At 45.2% G+C, this 21870-nt stretch overlaps 1 protein-coding gene and 1 long non-coding RNA gene across 5 annotated transcripts in view; both read left to right on the forward strand.

Annotated features, from left to right (window-relative positions):
* Positions 1-9806, forward strand: part of LOC124854942 (cytosolic phospholipase A2 gamma-like) — a 78971-nt gene extending 69165 nt beyond the window's left edge. For all 4 annotated transcript variants that reach the window (XM_047343751.1, XM_047343752.1, XM_047343753.1 and 1 more), the window contains 10 exons: positions 55-241; positions 364-469; positions 849-989; positions 1791-1856; positions 2011-2136; positions 2342-2470; positions 2565-2648; positions 3743-3891; positions 8674-8842; positions 9586-9806. In XM_047343751.1, the coding sequence (XP_047199707.1) occupies positions 55-241; positions 364-469; positions 849-989; positions 1791-1856; positions 2011-2136; positions 2342-2470; positions 2565-2648; positions 3743-3891; positions 8674-8778 (1093 nt within the window). In that variant the 3' untranslated portion in view covers positions 8779-8842; positions 9586-9806. The remainder of the gene's footprint in view (positions 1-54; positions 242-363; positions 470-848; positions 990-1790; positions 1857-2010; positions 2137-2341; positions 2471-2564; positions 2649-3742; positions 3892-8673; positions 8843-9585) is intronic.
* Positions 9807-18391: 8585 nt separating this feature from the next.
* LOC124854946 lies at positions 18392-20861 on the forward strand. Its single transcript, XR_007034882.1, has 3 exons — positions 18392-18566; positions 19656-19824; positions 20597-20861. It is a non-coding gene; the product is annotated as an uncharacterized LOC124854946 (long non-coding RNA).
* Positions 20862-21870: the final 1009 nt, after the last annotated feature.

The following is a 21870-nucleotide window of genomic DNA, read 5'->3' on the forward strand; positions in this document are numbered from 1 at the left end:
ATACTCAATAATGATTTCATTGGATGTGTTAACCTGTCTGTCTTCCTCTGATAGGTCCATGTCCACCCTGTACAGTGACCCGCAGTGGAGCGGCAACATGGACAAAGCAGTGTCCACGATGACAGGTCCTGGGGTCGAGCTGGAGCAGGCTCTGGCCTGGTTGGACAAGAGGTCAAAGGAGGAGCTTTTCTCTCTGTCTGATATCTGGGGGGTGTTAACCTCTGTTGGGATCATGAAACAGGTACCAGTCCATACACACACACACACACACACACACACGCACTTTTACTTCCTGTTTGGAAACACACCCTGATACAATGATTGCACACACAGTCCTTTAGAAAAATATCTTGTTTTCATCAGATGGACTTGCGGCATCTTTCCGACGAGGCCAGCAGGAATGCCACAAACCCTTACCCCATCTACAGCACCATAGAGAAGGGCTGCCTTTTAGATGGGCCTACAGAAGGTATATACATGCATATGTGGCTTGGGAGAAAGAGCGGGTTGTCCACTAACCCAGAAGGTCTGAGATTGGATCCCAGTCTTCCTAATTCTGCATGCTGACGTGTCCTTGGGCAAGACACTGAACCCCAAATCGCCCCTGACACCCAGTACTGTGTGAGTGATGTGTGATAGAGAGAGTGCTGCACAGAGATGCAGTGTATGAATGTCTGTGTGAATAGGTGAATGGTAAAACTGAACTGTAAAGCACTTTGAGTGGAAAAGAAAAGTGCTTTATAAATACAGACCATTTCCAGAGCTTTTCTATGCACATGTCACCGCAGGGTCTAAGTGAATCACCGACTGAAAAACAGCAAGTGTGAAATTCACTCTCTGTTTCGTAGGGAAATGGTTTGAGGTGAGTCCTCATGAGGCTGGATTCACAGAGCTGGGTGTCTTTGTTGAAACGTCTCTCCTGGGCAGTAAGTTTCAGAGCGGAGAGCTGCAGGAGCAGAAGACAGAGATGGACATGATCGAGCTACAAGGTGTGTGTTTACATGTGAGAATGGTAACAGCAGGATGGATCTGCAATCAGTAATTTACAGCTCAGCAGCAGCTTTTATTTTGAGGTGAAAAAAAAAGTGTTTACTGGATGCATGAGCAGGCAACTCTTTGCCATCATGTTATCCTTATACACTTTATAACGTGACACTGATGTTACTTTTGTGTTTTCAGTTTGTTTTGCTGCCCCAAAGAGGCAATTCATCTCATGATAATAATAATATTGATGATATATTTAAAATATGAAAAAATCATATATTTGAAAGAAGGGAAAAATTGAGTAAAGTATTTATTAAAATACCAAAATATACCTTGAGTTAAAAAAACTACTGGAAGTAGAGTTAATGAACTCAATGAAGTTAATAAATAAATAATTATAATACAATCTTGGAAATGTTCCTTCAAATTATCTCTGTGTAACAATAAATATTTATGACTGTATACCAATATCGCAGTTTTAAGAGAAATCATATTCAGTTTGACATGTAAAAGGCTGCAACAGATTTGATTGACAGTGACCCAATCATTGTTAAATATTTTATTCTCTAAATAGGCCTCGCCCTCTGAATACCAATGAGAAGAGCACAGAGAAAAGCAGAAATAAAGAAATTCTCTCATGTGAAGCAACTCAAACTGAAACTTTGGCAGAATAATGTGTGTTCATGTAGGATCTCATCACCCACGGTGCAACAAGTGCATTTTTGCATTGATGGATTGGCAGGAGTGTTGGTCATGCATGCATATGAGTCGTCATTTTCAAACTTGTGTCTGTTGAAATTTTCCAGGTGTTCTGGGTTGTGCGTTGGCTCATGACGAGGTTATCAGAGAGTTCATCCCTCCCTGGTTGAATGGTAATCACAATCACATTTCTCTACCCACGCAGGAAAACAAGTAGTCATAGTATCGTGCTCCACTATAACATGTGTGAGTTGAATGTCTTACACGCTTGCTCTCTCCCTGTGTGTGTGTTTGTGTGTGTGTTTGGCTCAATGCCCGGACATATAGACAGAGATGCTGACGAGTACTTGCGTGTATACAACACCCTTGACAAACTGGTGGCCCTGATCAGAAGTTCCACAAAGGATCCTACCACTCTTTCTGAGCTGAACACGCTGCAGAAAATACTAGAAGGTGATGGTCCTGCTCAGATGACTTAGTTTTACTCTTTAAATCCAGTGGTTTTGGCATCTGTAAGCTCATTTGTTAAACTGCATTGACAGCCAAAGAGGAATGTTGTCAATGTCAGATTTTTCTTGTTAGTTATGTGTTTTTTGCCTGTGATCATGTGTGATGCAATAAAGACTGCAGAGTGCCCATTACATTCTCTGTTTTCCAGACAAGGTAAATTGTATTCTTTCTGCGTTGCTGGAGTCAAAGAATATGGAGGAAAGAAAAACGATTTTTCATCATTTGAGTCAGGAGCTCCTGGCGGTAGTAGACACCTGGAGCCAAAGATTGGGGAATGGTCAGTGTGAAAGTATTGTAGATATACTAACTTTATTTACTTGATTGAAATGAGAGGTTAATGCATCTATTTGTTCTCAATGTGTTTCTCCCAGTCGCTGTAATCCTTAAGCAAGTCCTTCCCCTGATTATGAAGTGGGAGTGGGGAACAACCAGGAACTTCCTCTACCAACACAAAGGTGAGAAGACAGACCTCATCAGCAACTATAAGAAAGAAGTTGAGTAATGCTTGAGTTCAGTCACTGTCTCACCATGGTTTCCATCAGCTGTTTTCTGTGAAAAAGATACAAAACACTGCACAAAACTAGCACAGCACTTAGGAGCGGAGGTTAGTGGACAACGAAACAGAGCTAAAGAGAGTAAATATTGAATTTACATTTGACGACGTGCCCCGAAACGTGACTCCAGCTAAATGCTAATGTTGCTATGTGTCTACTGGAAGTGGAAATAACTGTTACCTCTCTTCCATTATGATCCCTCCCATGGAGGTATAAAACGTTTACTGGTGACCATAGACTGTAAATCAAGAGGAAGACACATCTCCACCTCCGCCCACTATTCAGAAATGAATCCAAAATATCCTGTATTTCAACCCTGCCATCGTGGTGGTGGATTGTTATCGTGGTGTCAGCTGATCATGGACTATGATTAGAAAAAGACTGCTTGATATACAATATGCCATACTCACACACATGTAAATATTGTAATTCTGTTGATGTGTTCAGTTACACGCAGCCTCTATAGCACTAATGCACTTGCATTGTTTTATTTTTGGTTGTTTTTCCTAGTTTCACACTGTTTGCATAGCATCCAATGGGTAATTATAACCAAACTTAGCAGAAGAATTTTCACTCCAACAAACATCAGTGTAACTTCATTAGAACAACCTAAAATCACAGAAATCATGATTGAGAAAAATGTATTTGACACGTAGCTTGACTTTTTAGTTTGGTCCATGTCCCATCTAACAAGGAGGCGGCAGAGTTTATGACCTATATTACAGCCAGCCATCAGGTGGCAATTGAGATGCTTTGGCTTGACTTTTTGGGAGCAGTTGTGTCGTTCATCTTTATATTCAGTCGATGCTTGTTACATAGTTATGAATAAAAAAGTAAAGAAACAAATACAGTAAGTGAACAATGGCATTGATTGTCTTATAATGGTCCAATACAATAAAGACAAAATGGTAAGTAAGTAAATAAATATCTAAAAGATTTGCTTTAAATAGTGATTTAATAGTTAAATGATGGTTTAAAATGATTTTGCTGGTCAGATGCTCCACCTTGCCTTGGCGCCAAAGAAATAATCCACCTGGTCGATGCCGGGCTGCTGATCAATGTTGCCTACCCTCCTTTTCTGGGAGAGAAGAGAGACATTGACCTCATTATTGTACTGGAGTACAGCGCTGGAAACATGTTTGAGGTAATGTAAAGAGAGTGTGTGTGTGTGTGTGTGTGTGTGTGTGTGTGTGTGTGTGTGTGTGCCTGCCTATACACATCAGCCAGGAGCATTGTTTTAAAACATGGGCTTAACTAATAACAACCATATTAGCAATATATGGCTCGTAATGAGAACTCACCAATAAGCTTCACCTTGCTCTGCACCTGCATACACAGTATATATCAAAACTGAGTACCCACAATATCAAAAACTAAATTCTGATTCCAAATGGTATCACCTTACACAAATTGTATGTTTAAATAAGTTAAGTTAAATTTAAATGTTAAAAAGTTGACATTTCTACATGCTCAATGAATCCTGGGCTAGGCTGGGCCAGCGAAGGATCCGCCAATTGGAGCCTTTGTTTCTTGCTGATGAAAGGCCGCATTTGAAGGAGCCTTCAAAATGGGACAGCCTAGTTGCACCACTTTGACGCAATCATTAATTTGTAGACGCCAAAGGATGCAGCCCCTGAATTGAGATACAGCTACTGTCAGTCGCTTCACAGTAAGACAGGAAATAATAAGTCCAAATACTATAAGATTCCAAAAGGTCCAAACAGAAGATTTCTCAAAATAAACCAAAAGTCCTCAACTGACATTAAAGGGGACATAGCATGCCCATTTTACCACAAGTTGATATGGTTCCTTGGGGTCTTAATGACATGTCTGTAACATACTTTGGTCAAAATACCACAAGGATCATTTAAAACAGCACCCTTTTTACCCTGTATAAAACAGCCCTCCACAGAGTGACCTGTTTTGAGTGCCTGTTCCTTTAAATGCTAATGAGCCAGCTCCCCCCTCCCCCTCTCCCCCCATGATTTTAAACGATATAAATTACATATTTTATATGATATAAATTATCAAATATGCATACCATACTTTGTATTCCCCTTCTGTTGTCCTGGAGTTTTAATTTTCCCAATCACATAATTAAATGTCCCCCTCTGCCCATCCACTACAAGCACACAAGCAGACAGACAGAGAGAGAAAGAGAGTGGTGGGGGCTATGAAGACCATCATTTACCCCCGAACCCCGACATTCAACGGGTACAACAAGCGGAGAAAGCAGAATCGCGGGCTGACCTTATATATACAATCTATGGGGCTGACCAGCGGAGAAATGCAGTCTCCGTGTGAACAGCCAGGCGGCTGCGCGGCTTGAGAACGGCGCTGCGCTGCTCGCAGCAGCCTTCGCGTCCGGTGTAACGAGTGGGGGGGCTCTGTGTGTTTGTGCCAGTGTTACAGTAGTGCTGAACACTGCGGAAGTCTTCCACACTGCTGGCTGTGTGGCGCTGACACAAATTCCAGCTCACGCATGGGAGAGCGAGCGGTCGCGCCCGAGCAACTGCTGCAGCCTCCCAGTCCCAACGATCCAGACAAATGCCACATGTGAGTGAATCGCGGGCTGACCAGCAGAGAAATGCTCGTCCCGTGTGAACAGCCAGGCGGCTGCGTGCTTGGGAACGGCGCTGCGCTGCCTCGCAGCCTCGCTGCCTCCGGTGTAAACCCGGCGTAACGAGTGTGGGGGACGGGGGATGAGGTGGGGGGTGGGCCAAGGCCATGTAGGGAGACTTCCAGTGCCTTGTTACGACACAAAACCCAGGAAGCTCAATCGAGTCACTCAAGCATGACGTTTCTGACTTAGAGTATCCATAACGAAACGCGCGAGTGTTTTTTCCCCAGAGTTTTTGGGTTGGTAGACATGCCAGATTCTACCACTCGGTACCCAAGCGGACGAACTAAGATCCGTCCAGCTGTGTACCGATCTTTTAACAGGTTAAAATCTCCGCAAAATTGGTCTAACGGTAACAGTGCGGCGATTTGGCCGGAAACGCAGATTCGTCACGACACGCTGGCACTGGAACAATGTGGACTCGGCGGTCCTACACAAATATACACTCAAATAATAACACGCTAATGATTAAACTAGTCTCTGCCCAGACATAAGCCTCTTACTTGTCGCTGGTCCACGGTTCGTTGATGCGCGAGCAGCGCGATCTGGGAAGACAAGTGAATTGTGTGCATGGCCTCGAGAGCAGCGATCAGCTGATTCGCGCGGTGGCAGCGGGAAACGAGCTGCGGGCAGGAAAATGGAGAGAATTGGTCTCGTTCTCCTTGGCGAAAGTTTCTTGCCCTTCTGCAGGGATGAACAGCTGAGGACCAGCTGTGGTTATGGATCTGGTAAACGTCTGTGGAACTCGGCCTGCGAGTAAAAGACTTTTGCCGCGGTCTTTTCAAAATAAAACTCAGGTAAAAGGAAGTTCACAAAAAAGGGAAGAGTGAACTTAAGGTAAAAATCAAAATACGAACGTCTGGATGGGTGCTCCCTTTGAGTGGCTGGATCGTCTGGAGTAACCGGGAGAGGTTTCTGGTCTAATCTTCAGCGCACGGGAATAAGCAATGAGTTGTAGGGGGGCTCCGTATTTATTACCTGAGAGGTGTCTGGCCTCCCTTCAGGGGGGGCCATGGGGTCTGTTGGCTCTCAGCCAATGGAAGGCCCGAGTTTAAACTCGGGCGGAGGTTTAAGAACCATGGGGGTCCCAAAGGCATTCTGGGTGTTTCCCGGCCTCATGGCAGAGACAAACTCAAGTCAGGCTTTCAAAGTCCCATGTAGGCCGCTCCATGGTCCTTTGTCTGAGCTCGATCCCAACAACATCATCTTCTTAACCAAGGTGTAGTTGGAAGAGATGTGTCTGTAGTCTGTAGCTGAAGATCTGTAGACTTTCTGCTGTCCTGATGTCAATGGGGAGCTCGTTCCACCATTTGGAGCCAGGACAGCAAACAGGCGGGATTCTGTTGAGTGGTTAGGTGTCCCTCGCAGTGAGGGAGCAGCAAGCTGATTGGCCGATGCAGAGCAGTGTGGAAGGGATGGGGTGTAAGGTTTAACCAATGACCTGGATGTAGACTGGACCCGATCCGTTCACAGCATGGTACACAAGTACTAGTGTCTTGAAGCGGATGCAGGCAGCCACTTTTAACCAGTGAAGAGAGCGGAGGAACGGTGTAGTGTTAGAGAACTTCGGTAGTTTGAAGACCAGTCGAGCTGCTGCATCCTGGATAAGCTGCAGAGGTCGGATGGCACTAACAGGCAGACCAGCCAGGAGGGAGTTACAATAGTCTAGGCGTGAGATGACCAGAGCCTGGACCAAAACCTTTGCCGCCTTCTGAGTGAGAAGGGGACGTATTCTCCTGATGATGTGCAGCATGTATCTACACGATCGGGTTCTTGCAGCAATCTTGGTGGGAAGGGAGAGTTGGCTGTCGAGTGTCAAATCCAGTTTTCTTGCGGTCTGGGTGGGGGCTGCCACAGAGTTGTTGATCGTAATAGTAAGGTGATGGGTGGGAGAGCCCTTCCCTGGAAGGAAAAGTAGCTTGGTTTGTCAAGGTTGATTTTCAAGGGGTGTGCGGACACCCACTGAGAGATGTCAGTCAGACAGGCAGAGATTCGTGCTGCTACCTGTGTTTCAGACTGGGGAAAAGAGAGAATTAGTTGGGTGTCATCTGCGTAGCTTTGGTAGGAAAAGCCATGTGAGTGAATAACAGAGCCAAGAGAGTTGGTGTACAGAGAGAAAAGGAGGGGACCCAGGACGGAACCGTGAGGTACCCCAGTGAGTGGACAAGGTTCTGACACAGATCCTCTCCAAGTTACCTGGTAAGTGCGGTCGTTGAGGTAGGATGAGAGCAGGGAGAGTGCAGAGCCTGAGACACCCAGATCCTGAAGGGAGGAAATAAGGATCTGGTGGTTCACCGTGTCAAACGCAGCAGAAAGGTCTAAAAGGATGAGGACAGAGGAGAGAGAGGCTGCTCTAGCAGTGAGAAGTTGCTCAGAGACAGCAAGGAGGGCAGTCTCAGTTGAGTGGCCTGCCAGACTGGTGAGGATCAAGAAGGTTGTCCTGGTGAAGATAGGAAGAAAGTTGATTACAGATAGCATGCTTGAGTGCTTTGGAGAGAAATGTATGCATGTATTGACACAACCCCAATACTGCGTCTCCACTCCACCATCACTACTGCACAGAATCTGGCTGAAATCACAGAAAAAGAAATCACAGAAAAAGTGCAAGGTGGCAGCATCTGTTTCCTGGATATTTTAGCTTAGTTTTTGAACAGTAGCAGGAAGTGGAGACACGTTGTCCATCTTTGTATACAGTCTATGGTCTGCCACCGTTTACACTCACAACCTCTGATGTGGCAGCATTTCACATCGTCGGACTGTTGAAGCTGGTTTGGTTTCACTCAGGTTTCATTTGATATATAGCACCTGTGGTCCACTTTCTGGATGCACCATGGTCTGGATTTGGATGTATGCTTCTGTGTTTCAGTATCTGACAACGCTGAAATGCATTATCAGGGCTCTGAATGTTGATGCTTGCAGGAGCGTGCACGGTGATGTCACCTTTATGTGTGCATATGATTTGCTGTACATAATCCCAAGTACAGCTTGACATGAACTGTGAAATAATTTACTGTACAGCATAACATATATAAAAGTGTCAGGATTAAGAAACTAAGAACTGCCGTGTACACATTCTGCCAAATAATCTCCAAGGATTTACAGCTCCAAATTTTTAAGAGATTCTCACGTATCCAGGTCAGACCTTGTAGATTCTCCCAGACAAACCAAATAGATACAAATGAATACAAATTATTCCTTGGCACAAGTTGTGTTACTTACTAATAGCTTTGTGAATTTAGCAAGCTGTCATAGAAGAGCAGGGTCTCATTTGATTAGAGCCTAATAAGCCTTCACTGTTTTCTATAGATGCAAAGGAGGTCGATGCAAAGATGGAGGAGTTCTCCACTTTCCAGCCTCCTTTCAGTGAGGCCAAGATCAAGATTATGTTGGAGACGGCGGAAGCTAACATGAAGAACAACAAGGAACTTCTGCTGAGGGAGATAAACAAGGCCGTTCTCCGCCGACAGAACAAGAGGTGAGGTTTGGCCGGAGTGTTACAGGAGGGATTGTCAAGCGAAACAACAAGAGAGACCACCCCTCCTGTAACATGATGATGATGATGATGATGATGGTGATGTTGATGATGGTGATGGTTATGATGATGGTGATGGAGATGCTGGTGATGATGATGATAATGATGATGGGGATGTTAGTGATGATGATGGTGATGATGATGATGATAATGATGATGGTATGATGAACAGAATACAAGTTTTACACTACGTTTGTTAGATCGTATAATAAATATATCGATAAATATCTCTAGATAAAATAATAATAATATATTAACATTAGATCAATCTGGTATTATATTTGAACCCAATGTTCATTAAGATTAAGCCAATGGAATTCTTCAGGCAAAGTATTCCCTGTTAAGAAAGCTCTTTATAGGTTTTTCTCAGACTAACCTCCTATGACACTCATGAATTATCTTCGTACTTGAGAGGAAATTCTAAGTATGATTAAATTGGTGAATGCCAAAAAATTATCTTCAATTGCTCGTACTACTTCAGAACAAATCTGTCTGTAAGATTGGTTCCCGCTTGAGGCCCAGTGTGTGTATAATGGTAGTAGATGGACAAAAATGAGTATCAATAAAATGAGTTCACGTCATAACCTGTGCATCACTGTGTGTCTGAGACAGAGGGAGATGTGAACAGCTGATGAATATTTATCGGACTTTATCGAAATCGTGTCTTTTCTCTCTCTCCCTTCCAGGAAGTCTGTGCTGAACAATCCTTAATCATAAATGATTATGACTCAGTCTCTGACTTCATCTACATAAAGAGTTGGAGGAGAAGAAGCTCTCAGACAGACACAGGAGGCAGAAGAAGCACTAACCGCACCAACATGAGCAATACAGAATCATGTAATGCATGCATGTAATGATGTCTGCTAAGATGGCTGACACTAAATAAATGTTGGTTGCATGTGTGAAAGTAATTGTCTTCTTCAAGGGTTTACTGCACTGCACATACATAATTGGTTTGAGGACAAAATTATTTTTCCTTTCCACTGCTGCACACTGGGTGATCACATGATACGATGAAGTCACAGAATGTCTGTAGCAGTCACTTAAGACTTAAACTGCACGAAATCTGTGACTCCTAGCGACAGATATCTGTAAAATTTCAAGGATAACACAACAAATTGGTTTCGACCAATCAGCGTCCTGCAAGGGAGGAACTACTGGCAGCCCTGAGCATGTCCTCGGTGTGACGACACGTGATAATTGAGTGTTCGTTACCACCAATGACGGATAGGGTTATGGTTCACGTAGATAATGCTATTACATATATTTCATATATATATATATATTGCAGCAACAGAACATAGTTAGAGTTTGGCACCCAGGCTCCGACTTCATCAAATAATCAATTTACCAGAAGATTACATTAATCTTATATAGCCTATATATATATATAAAATAATGCAACAACAGTCAATGGAAACCACAATCATCAACCATAACATAAGAAATATGTTATCGAAACGTCTCGTTTCGTACTTCCTCCCCCGTATGAGTCATACGGGATCACACTTCTCCCTCAGCCCCACTCAGCCAGTACCAGTCCAGCCTCTGAACCCACCTCCCCGCTCCCCATCACCACCCCTCCACATCGAATGCAACACCAAGCAGACGTGTTGCTGAGCTAGCAGCTTGTTAGCTACCACAGGCTAACCACAACAAACAACACTGAAGAAACACTGCAGCGTGGAGGGATGCAAGTAAGAGAATGTGTCCGTGCACATTCCTCCTAAGAACGTTACTGTTTGAGACCAGCGGTTACGCTTTATTTCTTCTGACATGCCGTGTCAGTGTGCTCACTACAGAGTAAAGTCTACATTACTCCGTATTGAAACTCCGTACTGTAACTCAGGACGTTACTCCTCGTAAATGCGCCAGAATGAGACCGGTGATAGGCGTGGTCGCGCACAAAGTGCAGTCAGCCAATCAGCAATACACGTTGCAGCAGTTTTTCCGACTTTAAACGACTGATATATCATCTTAAGGGTATCAATACCTCAAATTAAATCCCAGAAAGGTGTCAAATATGGGTCCTTTAAAATCACAAGCCGATCCAACTTGCATTTATTTCATCACAACAACTCAGACTGTGACTCAGTAGTGTGTATGGGCCCCGCCTGCCTGTATGCACTCTCAACAACGTGTGGTCATCCTCTTGATGAGTCGGATGGTTTCCTTGGGGATCTCCTCCCAGACCTGGATCAGGGAATCAGTGAGCTCCTGGACAGTCTGTGGAGGTACTTGGCGACATCAGATACACGATACATAATGTCCCATAGGTGCTCAATTGGATTTAGGTCAGGAGAACGTGAGGGTATGTCAATGGCATCAAAGCCTTCGTCATCCAGGAACTGCCTACACACTCTGGCAACATGAGGCCGGGCATTGTCCCGCACCAGGAGGAACCCAGGGCCCACTGCAACAGCGTATGGTCCGACAATCGCTCTGAGGATTACATCCCGGTACCGAACATCAGTCAGGGTAGCGTTGGCTATGACATGAAAGTCTATGCAACCCTCCAAGGACATGCCTCCCTAGACCATCACTGACCCACCACCAAACCTTTCATGCTGGATGATGTCTCCAGACTCTTACATGCATGTGGCGATGCCGGGGAGCTAGTTCTGGCAGGCAACTCGAGCTGCGCTGCACCAATCATGTGACATACATCATGTGACATACCTCACTCTCCACAACCATCTATATTACACACCCACCTTATCAGGTGGTCTATTTAACCAGAGAGAAATTTCCCATCATCCCCTTTGCTCACACTGCTGCTGCAGTATTGCTACCAGTTGCTTCAGCGTCTCAGCGACTCAGCGACTCAGCGGTTGACCAAGTGACCGTTGTTCCTCCGTGGGTCGTTTGTCTCTCTCAATCCTAGTGAGTCCTCCGATGACGAAGTTCGCTTTATATCCGAAATTTGGGCTCGGTCCTTCGAGATTCACTACTTGTGAATCGGACGTCAGGCGTCTGCGCCGTGGCTCCCGCGGGCCTCTCGGCGTGCACCACATCCTGGAGGAGCTGCGCGCCCGAAGCGTTTAATTCATCGGGTCTGAGCCACGAGGACGTTTTCAACTACTTCTTGACTAAGGGGAGGCTCCGCAAAGCCGAACAAAAGCTGGTGGCAGCGTCACAGACGGCTTCCTCCCGGGGTCTCGCTGCTCCACCAACTTCTCCCTCACCTCGGGATGTTGTCCCTCGGAGGCAGAGGAAGCACGCCTGGATCCGCTGGGGCTTCCATCCTGTCTCCTCTGCTGAATGAAATCTGCACTGAACGTTATGAATGAAACAATTCAGTCTTGAATAATACGCCATCTTCCCTGCACGTGATGTAAACAACACTGCCGAGCCGACAACACTGGCGAGCAGGCTCGTGTTTTAGTACTTCCTGGTACGTCACTCCAACAGGATTATGGGAGCTGTAGTCCCATCTCCAGCCATGGGTTCGAGGCTCCTGATAACATTCCCTTTCCCATAGGAATCAAATTCTAGCAGGTAATCTGTTTTGTTATTCTGGAAACATTCAATTATATGAATATAATATATATATATATGTGGGTAGAGTGGTCGTCCTCCAACCAGAGGTTGGTGGTTCAATCCTCAGTCTTCCCATCTGCATGCCAAAGTGTCCTTGGGCAAGATACTGAACCCCTCAAATGGCCCCTCATAGATGTGGAATGCACAAATTGTAAGTCACTTTGGAAAAAAGCGGCTGCCAAATGACATGACTTTCTGGCATTCAATGGTGTTGCAACGGACGCGCCATTGTGCTATGTTTTGTCGCTATTGCACATGCCCGACTTTCAGAGATAGGAAGGGAGCGAGATCGCTCTCCAACCCATCTGGCAACACCCTTGCTCACCAACAATGGTTGAAAATGCATGACGAGATCTCCTCAAAGCTTCGCCATCCCGGCCAGAACTGAGGCCTAACACCTGAATGCTATTTCCTGCACTCCCTAAGATGTGGCACAGCTACGACTGCAGCACTCCATCACCCATGCTACTCATGCTATGTTGGACACCACAAGAAGGAATATTGACTCTCAAACATCATCTGCACCCCAGAACTAGGTCGCCGGCGACGCCGGCGACCTAGTTCTGGAAGGCAACTCGAGCTGCGCTGCGCCAATCATGTGACATACATCATGTGACATACCTCACTCTCCACAACCATCTATATTACACACCCACCTTATCAGGTGGTCTATTTAACCAGAGAGAAATTTCCCATCATCCCCTTTGCTCACACTGCTGCTGCAGTATTGCTACCAGTTGCTTCAGCCCCTCCACCACCCCAGCATCCACCTGTAGGCTCCAACGGGGGGTTACAAGTATTTGCTCATCAAATACTTGTAACCGCGGCGCGGGACTGGAGTGTACGCTGCCGGGACCCCTGACGCCGGAACTGGAGTGGCGTCTGCCGGGACCCTCCGGCGAGGAAAAGGGACTGGAGTAGCGCCTGCTGGGACCCCCGACGCCGGAACTGGAGTGGCGTCTGCCGGGACCCTCCGGCGAGGAAAAGGGACTGGAGTAGCGCCTGCTGGGACCCCCGAGGCCGGAACTGGAGTGACGTCAGCCGGGACCCTCCGGCGCAGAACAGGAACTGGAATGTACGCTGCGAGGACCCCTGACGCCGGAACAGGAGTGACGTCAGCCGGGACCGTCTGGCGCGGGACAGGAACTGGAGTAGGCGCAGCGAGGACCCCCGACGCCAGAACTGGAGTGACGTCAGCCGGGACCCTCCGGCGCGGGAGAGGAATGGGAGTGATGAGTACCGGGGTTGAAATGATGAATGCCGGGGTCGAAATGATGAATGCCGGAGCCCCCGACGCCGGAACCGGAGTGGCGTCTGCCAGGACCCTCCGGCACGGTACCAGAGTTGAAATGATGAGTGCCGGGACCACCGACGCCGGAACAGGTGTGGCGTCTGCCGGGACCCTCCGGCGCTGGACAGGAGAAGACTGCGACCCAGCCAGGACTGGAGGTGGCTGTGGCCCAGTCAGGACTGGAGGTAGCTGGTGCCTGTGAGCAGGCTGCAGAGGAGAGGGGTTCCTTTTTGGAGGCTGCGGGGTCCCCCAAGAGCCAGGTGGCTTCCCGCGTACGGGTTTGAGGATGGGGCTGGAGGCTGGTGGCTGAGAGCAGGCTGTAGAGGTGAGTGGTTTTTGCTCCGACGTCTGCCACCCACAGCGGAAACTTTCTGGAGGCTGCGGGGTCCTCCAAGAGCCAGGCGGCTTCCCGCGTATGGGTTTGAGGATGGGGCTGGAGGGTTGAGGAACTCCTTTAGTCTGCCATATCGCCACAAGCTGTGGGACGAAATGGCTCACCAAAGGTTGGTCCTTCAGCCATGCCTCAAAAACAGAGATCTCTTCCAGAGTCTCTGCTTGGTACCGGATGCCCGCTGAATACAGCTTGTCCACCAAGAAATCATAATACAAAATGTTTTCGTAAAAAAAACCCATCTCTGCTGGGTCCATATCTTTGGTCGGATCGTTCTGTCACGGTGTGTGAGGCAGTTGGACCCAGACGCAGAGTTTAAACTAAAGAAGTGTAATTTTAATGAAAACCAGAGTCTTTAACGGACAAAACAACTGGGAGCACAAAGGGAGAAAACACAGGAAGCTTACACGGGGGATGCAGAGGTGCAGAGGCTCAGGAGACACTAGATACGAACAATACAGGACATCAGGACAGGATACCAGGACGGGACAGACCAGAGATCACACCAAACATTCCACAGACCAGAGAACACAACTGACATACGACGACGATCCGACAAGGACAAAGGGAAGAACCGAGGCTTAAATACAGACACACAGGGAAGGCAGGGGCAATTCGACACAGGTGTAACACATGAGGACTGGTGCAGACAATCACAGACAGGAAGTAAAACTAGATATGAGACACAAGAACCCAGACTACAAAATAAAACAGGAAACAGAACCCGGAGTGTGAAAACATGAAACACAGGAATGTACTAATAAACAGAAAACACTTTGGAAACGGAGGAAACTAAACATTGACAAGTACAAAACCCTGACAGTGGTAGCCATGCTGGTTAAGTATGCCTTGAATTTTGAATAAATCACCAACAGTATCACCAGCAAAGCCCCCCCACACAATCTCACCTCCTCCTCCATGCTTCATGGTGGGAACCACACATGTAGAGACCATCCGCTCACCTTTTCTGTGTCTTACAAAGACATGGCGGTTGGAACCAGAAATCTCAAATTTGGACTCATCAGACCAAAGTACAGATTTCCACTGGTTTAATGTCACTTCCTTGTGTTTCTTGGCCCAAGCAAGTCTCTTCTTCTTGTTGGTCTTCCTCAGTAGTGGCTTCTTTGCAGGAATTCGACCATGAAGGCCTGATTCACGCAGTCTCCCCTGGACAGCTGATGTTGAGATGTGTCTGCTACTTGAACTCTGCGAAGCATTTATGTTGCCTCTAATCGGAGGTGCTGTTAATTTGCGGTTTCTGAGGCTGGTAACTCTAATGAACTTATCCTCGGCAGCAGAGGTAACTCTTGGTCTTCCTGTCCTGGGCGATCCTCATGAGAGACAGTTTCATCATAGCGTTTGATGGTTTTCGCGACTGAACTTGAGGATACATTAAAAGTTCTTGAAATTTTCCAGATTTACTGACCTTCCTGTATTAAAGTAATGATGGACTGTCATTTCTCTTTAGTTGAGTGGGTCTTGCCATAATATGGATTAGAACTTCAGTCGAATAGGCCTATTTGTCAGGGTGCGCAAAAATGGCAAACGTGAACCCAGAAGCACGACACTTGAGCAGTTATGGGAGTAGCAAGAGTTCTGGTTTATTGGATGATAAGAGGTCAAAAACCAGGCAGACAGTCAGAGGTAGCAAACAAATCCGATAGGGAGCAGGCAAAAGGGAATCCAGGGTCCAAAAGGCAGGTCAGAGCAGAGATCAGGCAGAAGAGTGAAACGGGATAATGCTGGAAAGCTACGAAAAAACACACAAGACGATCTGGCAGAGAACAGAGGAAATGGGCCGGTATATATACTGGGTGACTAATGACTGATGGAAAGCAGGTGAGTCTGGGGGTGGGGCAGGTAATGGGATCCGTGGGAAGACGTGATGCAGAGAAGGGGGTAGTGGCTGAATTCTGAAATGACATGAGAATTAGTACATGAAAGATAAGATAACAGACAATGAAAATGTTATGAGCTGACTGAAGTTGTGACACTATTCACTGTATAGAACTGTGCACCAATCCTGCCTCTGCACAACACAACTGATGGTCTCAAACACATTAATTCCACAAATTAACTCTTGACAAGGCAAACCTGTTAATTGAAAACCATTCCAGGTGACTACCGCATGAAGCTGATTGAAAGAAGGCCAAGAGTGTGCAAAGCTGTCATCAAAGCAAAAGGTGGCTACTTTGAAGAATCTAAAATATAAAACATTCTGGTTTGTTTAACACTTTTTTGTTTACCACGTAATTCAATATGTGTTCCTTCATAGTTTTGATGTCTTCAATATTAATCTGCAATGTAGAAAGATGTAAAAATAAAGAAAAAGCATTGAATGAGAAGGTGTGTCCAAACTTTTGACTGGTACTGTACATTCCATTGCTATATGCCGTAGTCAGTTCACAAAGTGAAGTCTAGTCCAGAAGCATCCACCATGTCCAAAACTGGTTGTCATATCTTGATAAATCCTTTGACATTGTCATGCAGGATAGATGTCAGTTTTGCCAGAGGGAGTATTCATCTTGAGGAGTTTCGATTGCGCAAGTTGTTTCCACACCACACACGTGTATAATAATGTGCAAGATATTAGATCTCAGAACAAGCAGGGGCCGCGTCAGCTTGACAAGCCCTCAGTCTGTAGCCAGTCCCCCCTCAGAGATCCCAGATTTGATCCTCAGTGCAACATTAGTGCAGAACTCCAGGACAAGCTGGCCTCCCCCTCTGCCTGATGGGCTCCATGGTTTGGCCTTCTGGGTGTGAAAACAGCCTAAATTCGAAAGGTGGAAATTTGAATTTGGCTACTTGTTCACCAAACTTAGGTGTCAATGTCAATGTGATTCTGAGGTGAGGGACCCAGTGGTGGATTTTTGAAAAGGTTTTCCATTTGTATTTAAGTTTAACAAACGTCAAGGACCACAAGACATTTCATTGTAGCAATAGCTAATATAACCCATGGAAAACCAATGAGAATAGTTTCAAAAACACAGTCATGAAAGAGATCATTATAAGAAAATAATCAAGACAAATTGCCCCTCCTCATGATGCAGGAACATTGCACAGTCCAATAAACATTAAAAACCCCATTGAAACAGGCCTGATGCAACTTGGAGTCCTTTTGTCAAAGTAAATATCAAAGTTCACCGAAGCTGAACCCCACAGAAAGCCACGCTGCGATTTGAACTATTTTTAAGTCTTACAGTAACTTTTGAGCAGACTTTAGACACTCACAGGAACAGAGTACTGCTGAAGCTGTATGGTTGTAACGTAATTAATACAGTGGTAAGTTATAAAACTCATCACATTAATCTTACACCCTTATTAAAAATGCAGTCAAACCGGCACTGCTTGTTTACAGTGATCCGTTGTGAATTCATCATCCACTCCCTGCTTTTCACCACACACAGACAGAGTTAAGCTGCTTTCAGACATGCACTGAACTCCAGAGATCCTGTGGACATTCTCCAGAGGGTCTGTGTGAATGCAAATGTCAGAGTTAGAGCCTCCATGCTTTCTGTGGACTTTCTCCACCTTGCCCCCTAATCTAAAGTCTGCAGAAAGTTCAAAGGAGCCGATGTAAGAACACAGCAGGATTCACTGTGAGTGAATGATTTTATAGACCCGACAGAAAACAAGTACACACCAGCGAAAATGTCAAGGGAGTTTTTGGGCGATATGAGCTGACACCAGTGTCGTTGTGTTTTAAACATGAAAACGTTCCGCCTCTGCCTGCTGCACCTACCCTCACCTGAACTCTCTGCAGATTTCCGTGCAGTTGCGAACATGTTTGAGCAGAGAAACTCCTGCTGGGTTGTTCAGCCTGTTCTGCTTTAGAGAGCAACAGAAGAACATAGTTGAAAATTCAGCAGCTGTAAAGACACATTATTCAACAGCCTTGCACGGCCATAATTTTCTCTCAGGATTTGTTTACATACCTCAGTCGGACTGACTTAGCTTTTTAGCCTATTAGGCTCCAGGTTATTTGTTATTTCTGATAATGCCATTATACAACATGTATCATAGTGTGTAGACTAGAGTATATACAGTGTATATATATATATATAGATATGAATACATATATATCATAACATACATATGTGTGTGAGTGTATGTGTGTGTTTATGTTGTAATAGTAAGTATTTTTCTGAAGATATCATTTACAATTTTGCCCTGTTTCTTCTGTTCTTCAGGGGGTGTGCGGACACCCACTGAGAGATGTCACTCAGACAGGCAGAGATTCGTGCTGCTACCTGTGTTTCAGACTGGGGAAAAGAGAGAATTAGTTGGGTGTCATCTGCGTAGCTTTGGTAGGAAAAGCCATGTGAGTGAATAACAGAGCCAAGAGAGTTGGTGTACAGAGAGAAAAGGAGGGGACCCAGGACGGAACCGTGAGGTACCCCAGTGAGTGGACAAGGTTCTGACACAGATCCTCTCCAAGTTACCTGGTACGGTCGTTGAGGTAGGATGAGAGCAGGGAGAGTGCAGAGCCTGAGACAACCCAGATCCTGAAGGGAGGAATTAAGGATCTGGTGGTTCACCGTGTCAAACGCAGCAGAAAGGTCTAAAAGGATGAGGACAGAGGAGAGAGAGGCTGCTCTAGCAGTGAGAAGTTGCTCAGAGACAGCAAGGAGGGCAGTCTCAGTTGAGTGGCCTGCCAGACTGGTGAGGATCAAGAAGGTTGTCCTGGTGAAGATAGGAAGAAAGTTGATTACAGATAGCATGCTTGAGTGCTTTGGAGAGAAATGTATGCATGTATTGACACAACCCCAATACTGCGTCTCCACTCCACCATCACTACTGCACAGAATCTGGCTTCAAATTATGTAAAAAGTGCAAGGTGGCGGCATCTGTTTCCTGGATATTTTAGCTTAGTTTTTGAACAGTAGCAGGAAGTGGAGACACGTTGTCCATCTTTGTATACAGTCTATGGTCTGCCACCGTTTACACTCACAACCTCTGATGTGGCAGCATTTCACATCGTCGGACTGTTGAAGCTGGTTTGGTTTCACTCAGGTTTCATTTGATATATAGCACCTGTGGTTCACTTTCTGGATGCACCATGGTCTGGATTTGGATGTATGCTTCTGTGTTTCAGTATCTGACAACGCTGAAATGCATTATCAGGGCTCTGAATGTTGATGCTTGCAGGAGCGTGCACGGTGATGTCACCTTTATGTGTGCATATGATTTGCTGTACATAATCCAAAGTACAGCTTGACATGAACTGTGAATAATTTACTGTACAGCATAACATATATAAAAGTGTCAGGATTAAGAAACTAAGAACGGCCGTGTACACATTCTGCCAAATAATCTCCAAGGATTTACAGCTCCAAACTTTTAAGAGATTCTCAGGTATCCAGGTCAGACCTTGTAGATTCTCCCAGACAAACCAAATAGATACAAATGAATACAAATTATTCCTTGGCATAAGTTGTGTTACTTACTAATAGCTTTGTGAATTTAGCAAGCTGTCATAGAAGAGCAGGGTCTCATTTGATTAGAGCCTAATAAGCCTTCACTGTTTTCTATAGATGCAAAGGAGGTCGATGCAAAGATGGAGGAGTTCTCCACTTTCCAGCGTCCTTTCAGTGAGGCCAAGATCAAGTTTATGTTGGAGACGGCGGAAGCTAACATGAAGAACAACAAGGAACGTCTGCTGAGGGAGATAAACAAGGCCGTTCTCCGCCGACAGAACAAGAGGTGAGGTTTGGCCGGAGTGTTACAGGAGGGATTGTCAAGCGAAACAACAAGAGAGACCACCCCTCCTGTAACATGATGATGATGATGATGGTGATGATGATGGTGATGTTGATGATGGTGATGGTTATGATGATGGTGATGGAGATGGAGATGTTGGTGATGATGGTGATGGAGATGGAGATGATGATGATGGGGATGTTAGTGATGATGATGGTGATGATGATGATGATAATGATGATGGTATGATGAACAGAATACAAGTTTTACACTACGTTTGTTAGATCGTATAATAAATATATCAATAAATATCTCTAGATAAAATAATAATAATATATTAACATTAGATCAATCTGGTATTATATTTGAACCCAATGTTCATTAAGATTAAGCCAATGGAATTCTTCAGGCAAAGTATTCCCTGTTAAGAAAGCTCTTTATAGGTTTTTCTCAGACTAACCTCCTATGACACTCATGAATTATCTTCGTACTTGAGAGAAAATTCTAAGTATGATTAAATTGGTGAATGCCAAAAAATTCTCTTCAATTGCTCGTACTACTTCAGAACAAATCTGTCTGTAAGATTGGTTCTCGCTTGAGGCCCAGTGTGTGTATAATGGTAGTAGATGGACAAAAAAGAGTATCAATAAAATGAGTTCACGTCATAACCTGTGCATCACTGTGTGTCTGAGACAGAGGGAGATGTGAACAGCTGATGAATATTTATCGGACTTTATCGAAATCGTGTCTTTTTCTCTTTTTCTCTCCCTTCCAGGAAGTCTGTGCTGAACAATCCTTAATCATAAATGATTATGACTCAGTCTCTGACTTCATCTACACAAAGAGTTGGAGGAGAAGAAGCTCTCAGACAGACACAGGAGGCAGAAGAAGCACTAACCGCACCAACATGGGCAATACAGAATCATGTAATGCATGCATGTAATGATCTCTGCTAAGATGGCTGACACTAAATAAATGTTGGTTGCATGTGTGAAAGTAATTGTCTTCTTCAAGGGTTTACTGCACTGCACATACATAATTGGTTTGAGGACAAAATTATTTTTCCTTTCCACTGCTGCACACTTGGCGATTGTGACGACCCTCTCATTCTGCCTGCCGGTGTGCCTTGCTCTGTGCTGGTGGGTGGAGCTACAGCCACCTACCTGCCCATCTGGGTGGGCCTTCCCAGAATGCATATAAGTCTGCTCTTCTGGGAGTGTCGCTCTCTCTCAGCAGGGCCTGCTGCACCAGCCTGAACCTGGATCCTTTGTTTGGTTTGCTGCACTAACAAACACGCATCACACGATATTCTCACTCATCCACACCCTTCTGACACCACTGATGCCCTTCATACTTACACACCTCAAAAGTTAGGAAATATGATGTTTGAGTTCAGTTGAATAAACTACTTTTGATTGGTCGATCTGTGTGTGATCTCCCTTTTTGTTGCCAGCCTTGAGTCAGGTGGTAACAGCGATCACATGATACGATGAAGTCCCAGAATGTCTGTAGCAGTCACTTAAGACTTAAACTGCACGAAATCTGTGACTCCTTGCGACAGATATCTGTAAAATTTCAAGGATAACACAACAAATTGGTTTCGACCAATCAGCGTCCTGCAAGGGAGGAATTACTGGCAGCCCGGAGCATGTCCTCGGTGTGACGACACGTGAGAATTGAGTGTTCGTTACCACCAATGACGGATAGGGTTATGGTTCACGTAGATAATGCTATTACATATATTACATATATATATATATATTGCAGCAACAGAACATAGTTAGAGTTTGGCACCCAGGCTCTGACTTCATCAATTAATCAATTTACCAGAAGATTACATTCATCTTATATAGCCTATATATATATATATATATAAAATAATGCAACAACAGTCAATGGAAACCACAATCATCAACCATAACATAAGAAATATGTTATCGAAATGTCTTGTTTCGTACTTCCTCCCCCGTATGAGTCATACAGGATCACACTTCTCCCTCAGCCCCACTCAGCCAGTACCAGTCCAGCCTCTGAACCCACCTCCCTGCT

Source organism: Hippoglossus stenolepis, chromosome 16 (genome assembly GCF_022539355.2).
Source record: "Hippoglossus stenolepis isolate QCI-W04-F060 chromosome 16, HSTE1.2, whole genome shotgun sequence".
Lineage (NCBI taxonomy): Eukaryota > Metazoa > Chordata > Actinopteri > Pleuronectiformes > Pleuronectidae > Hippoglossus > Hippoglossus stenolepis.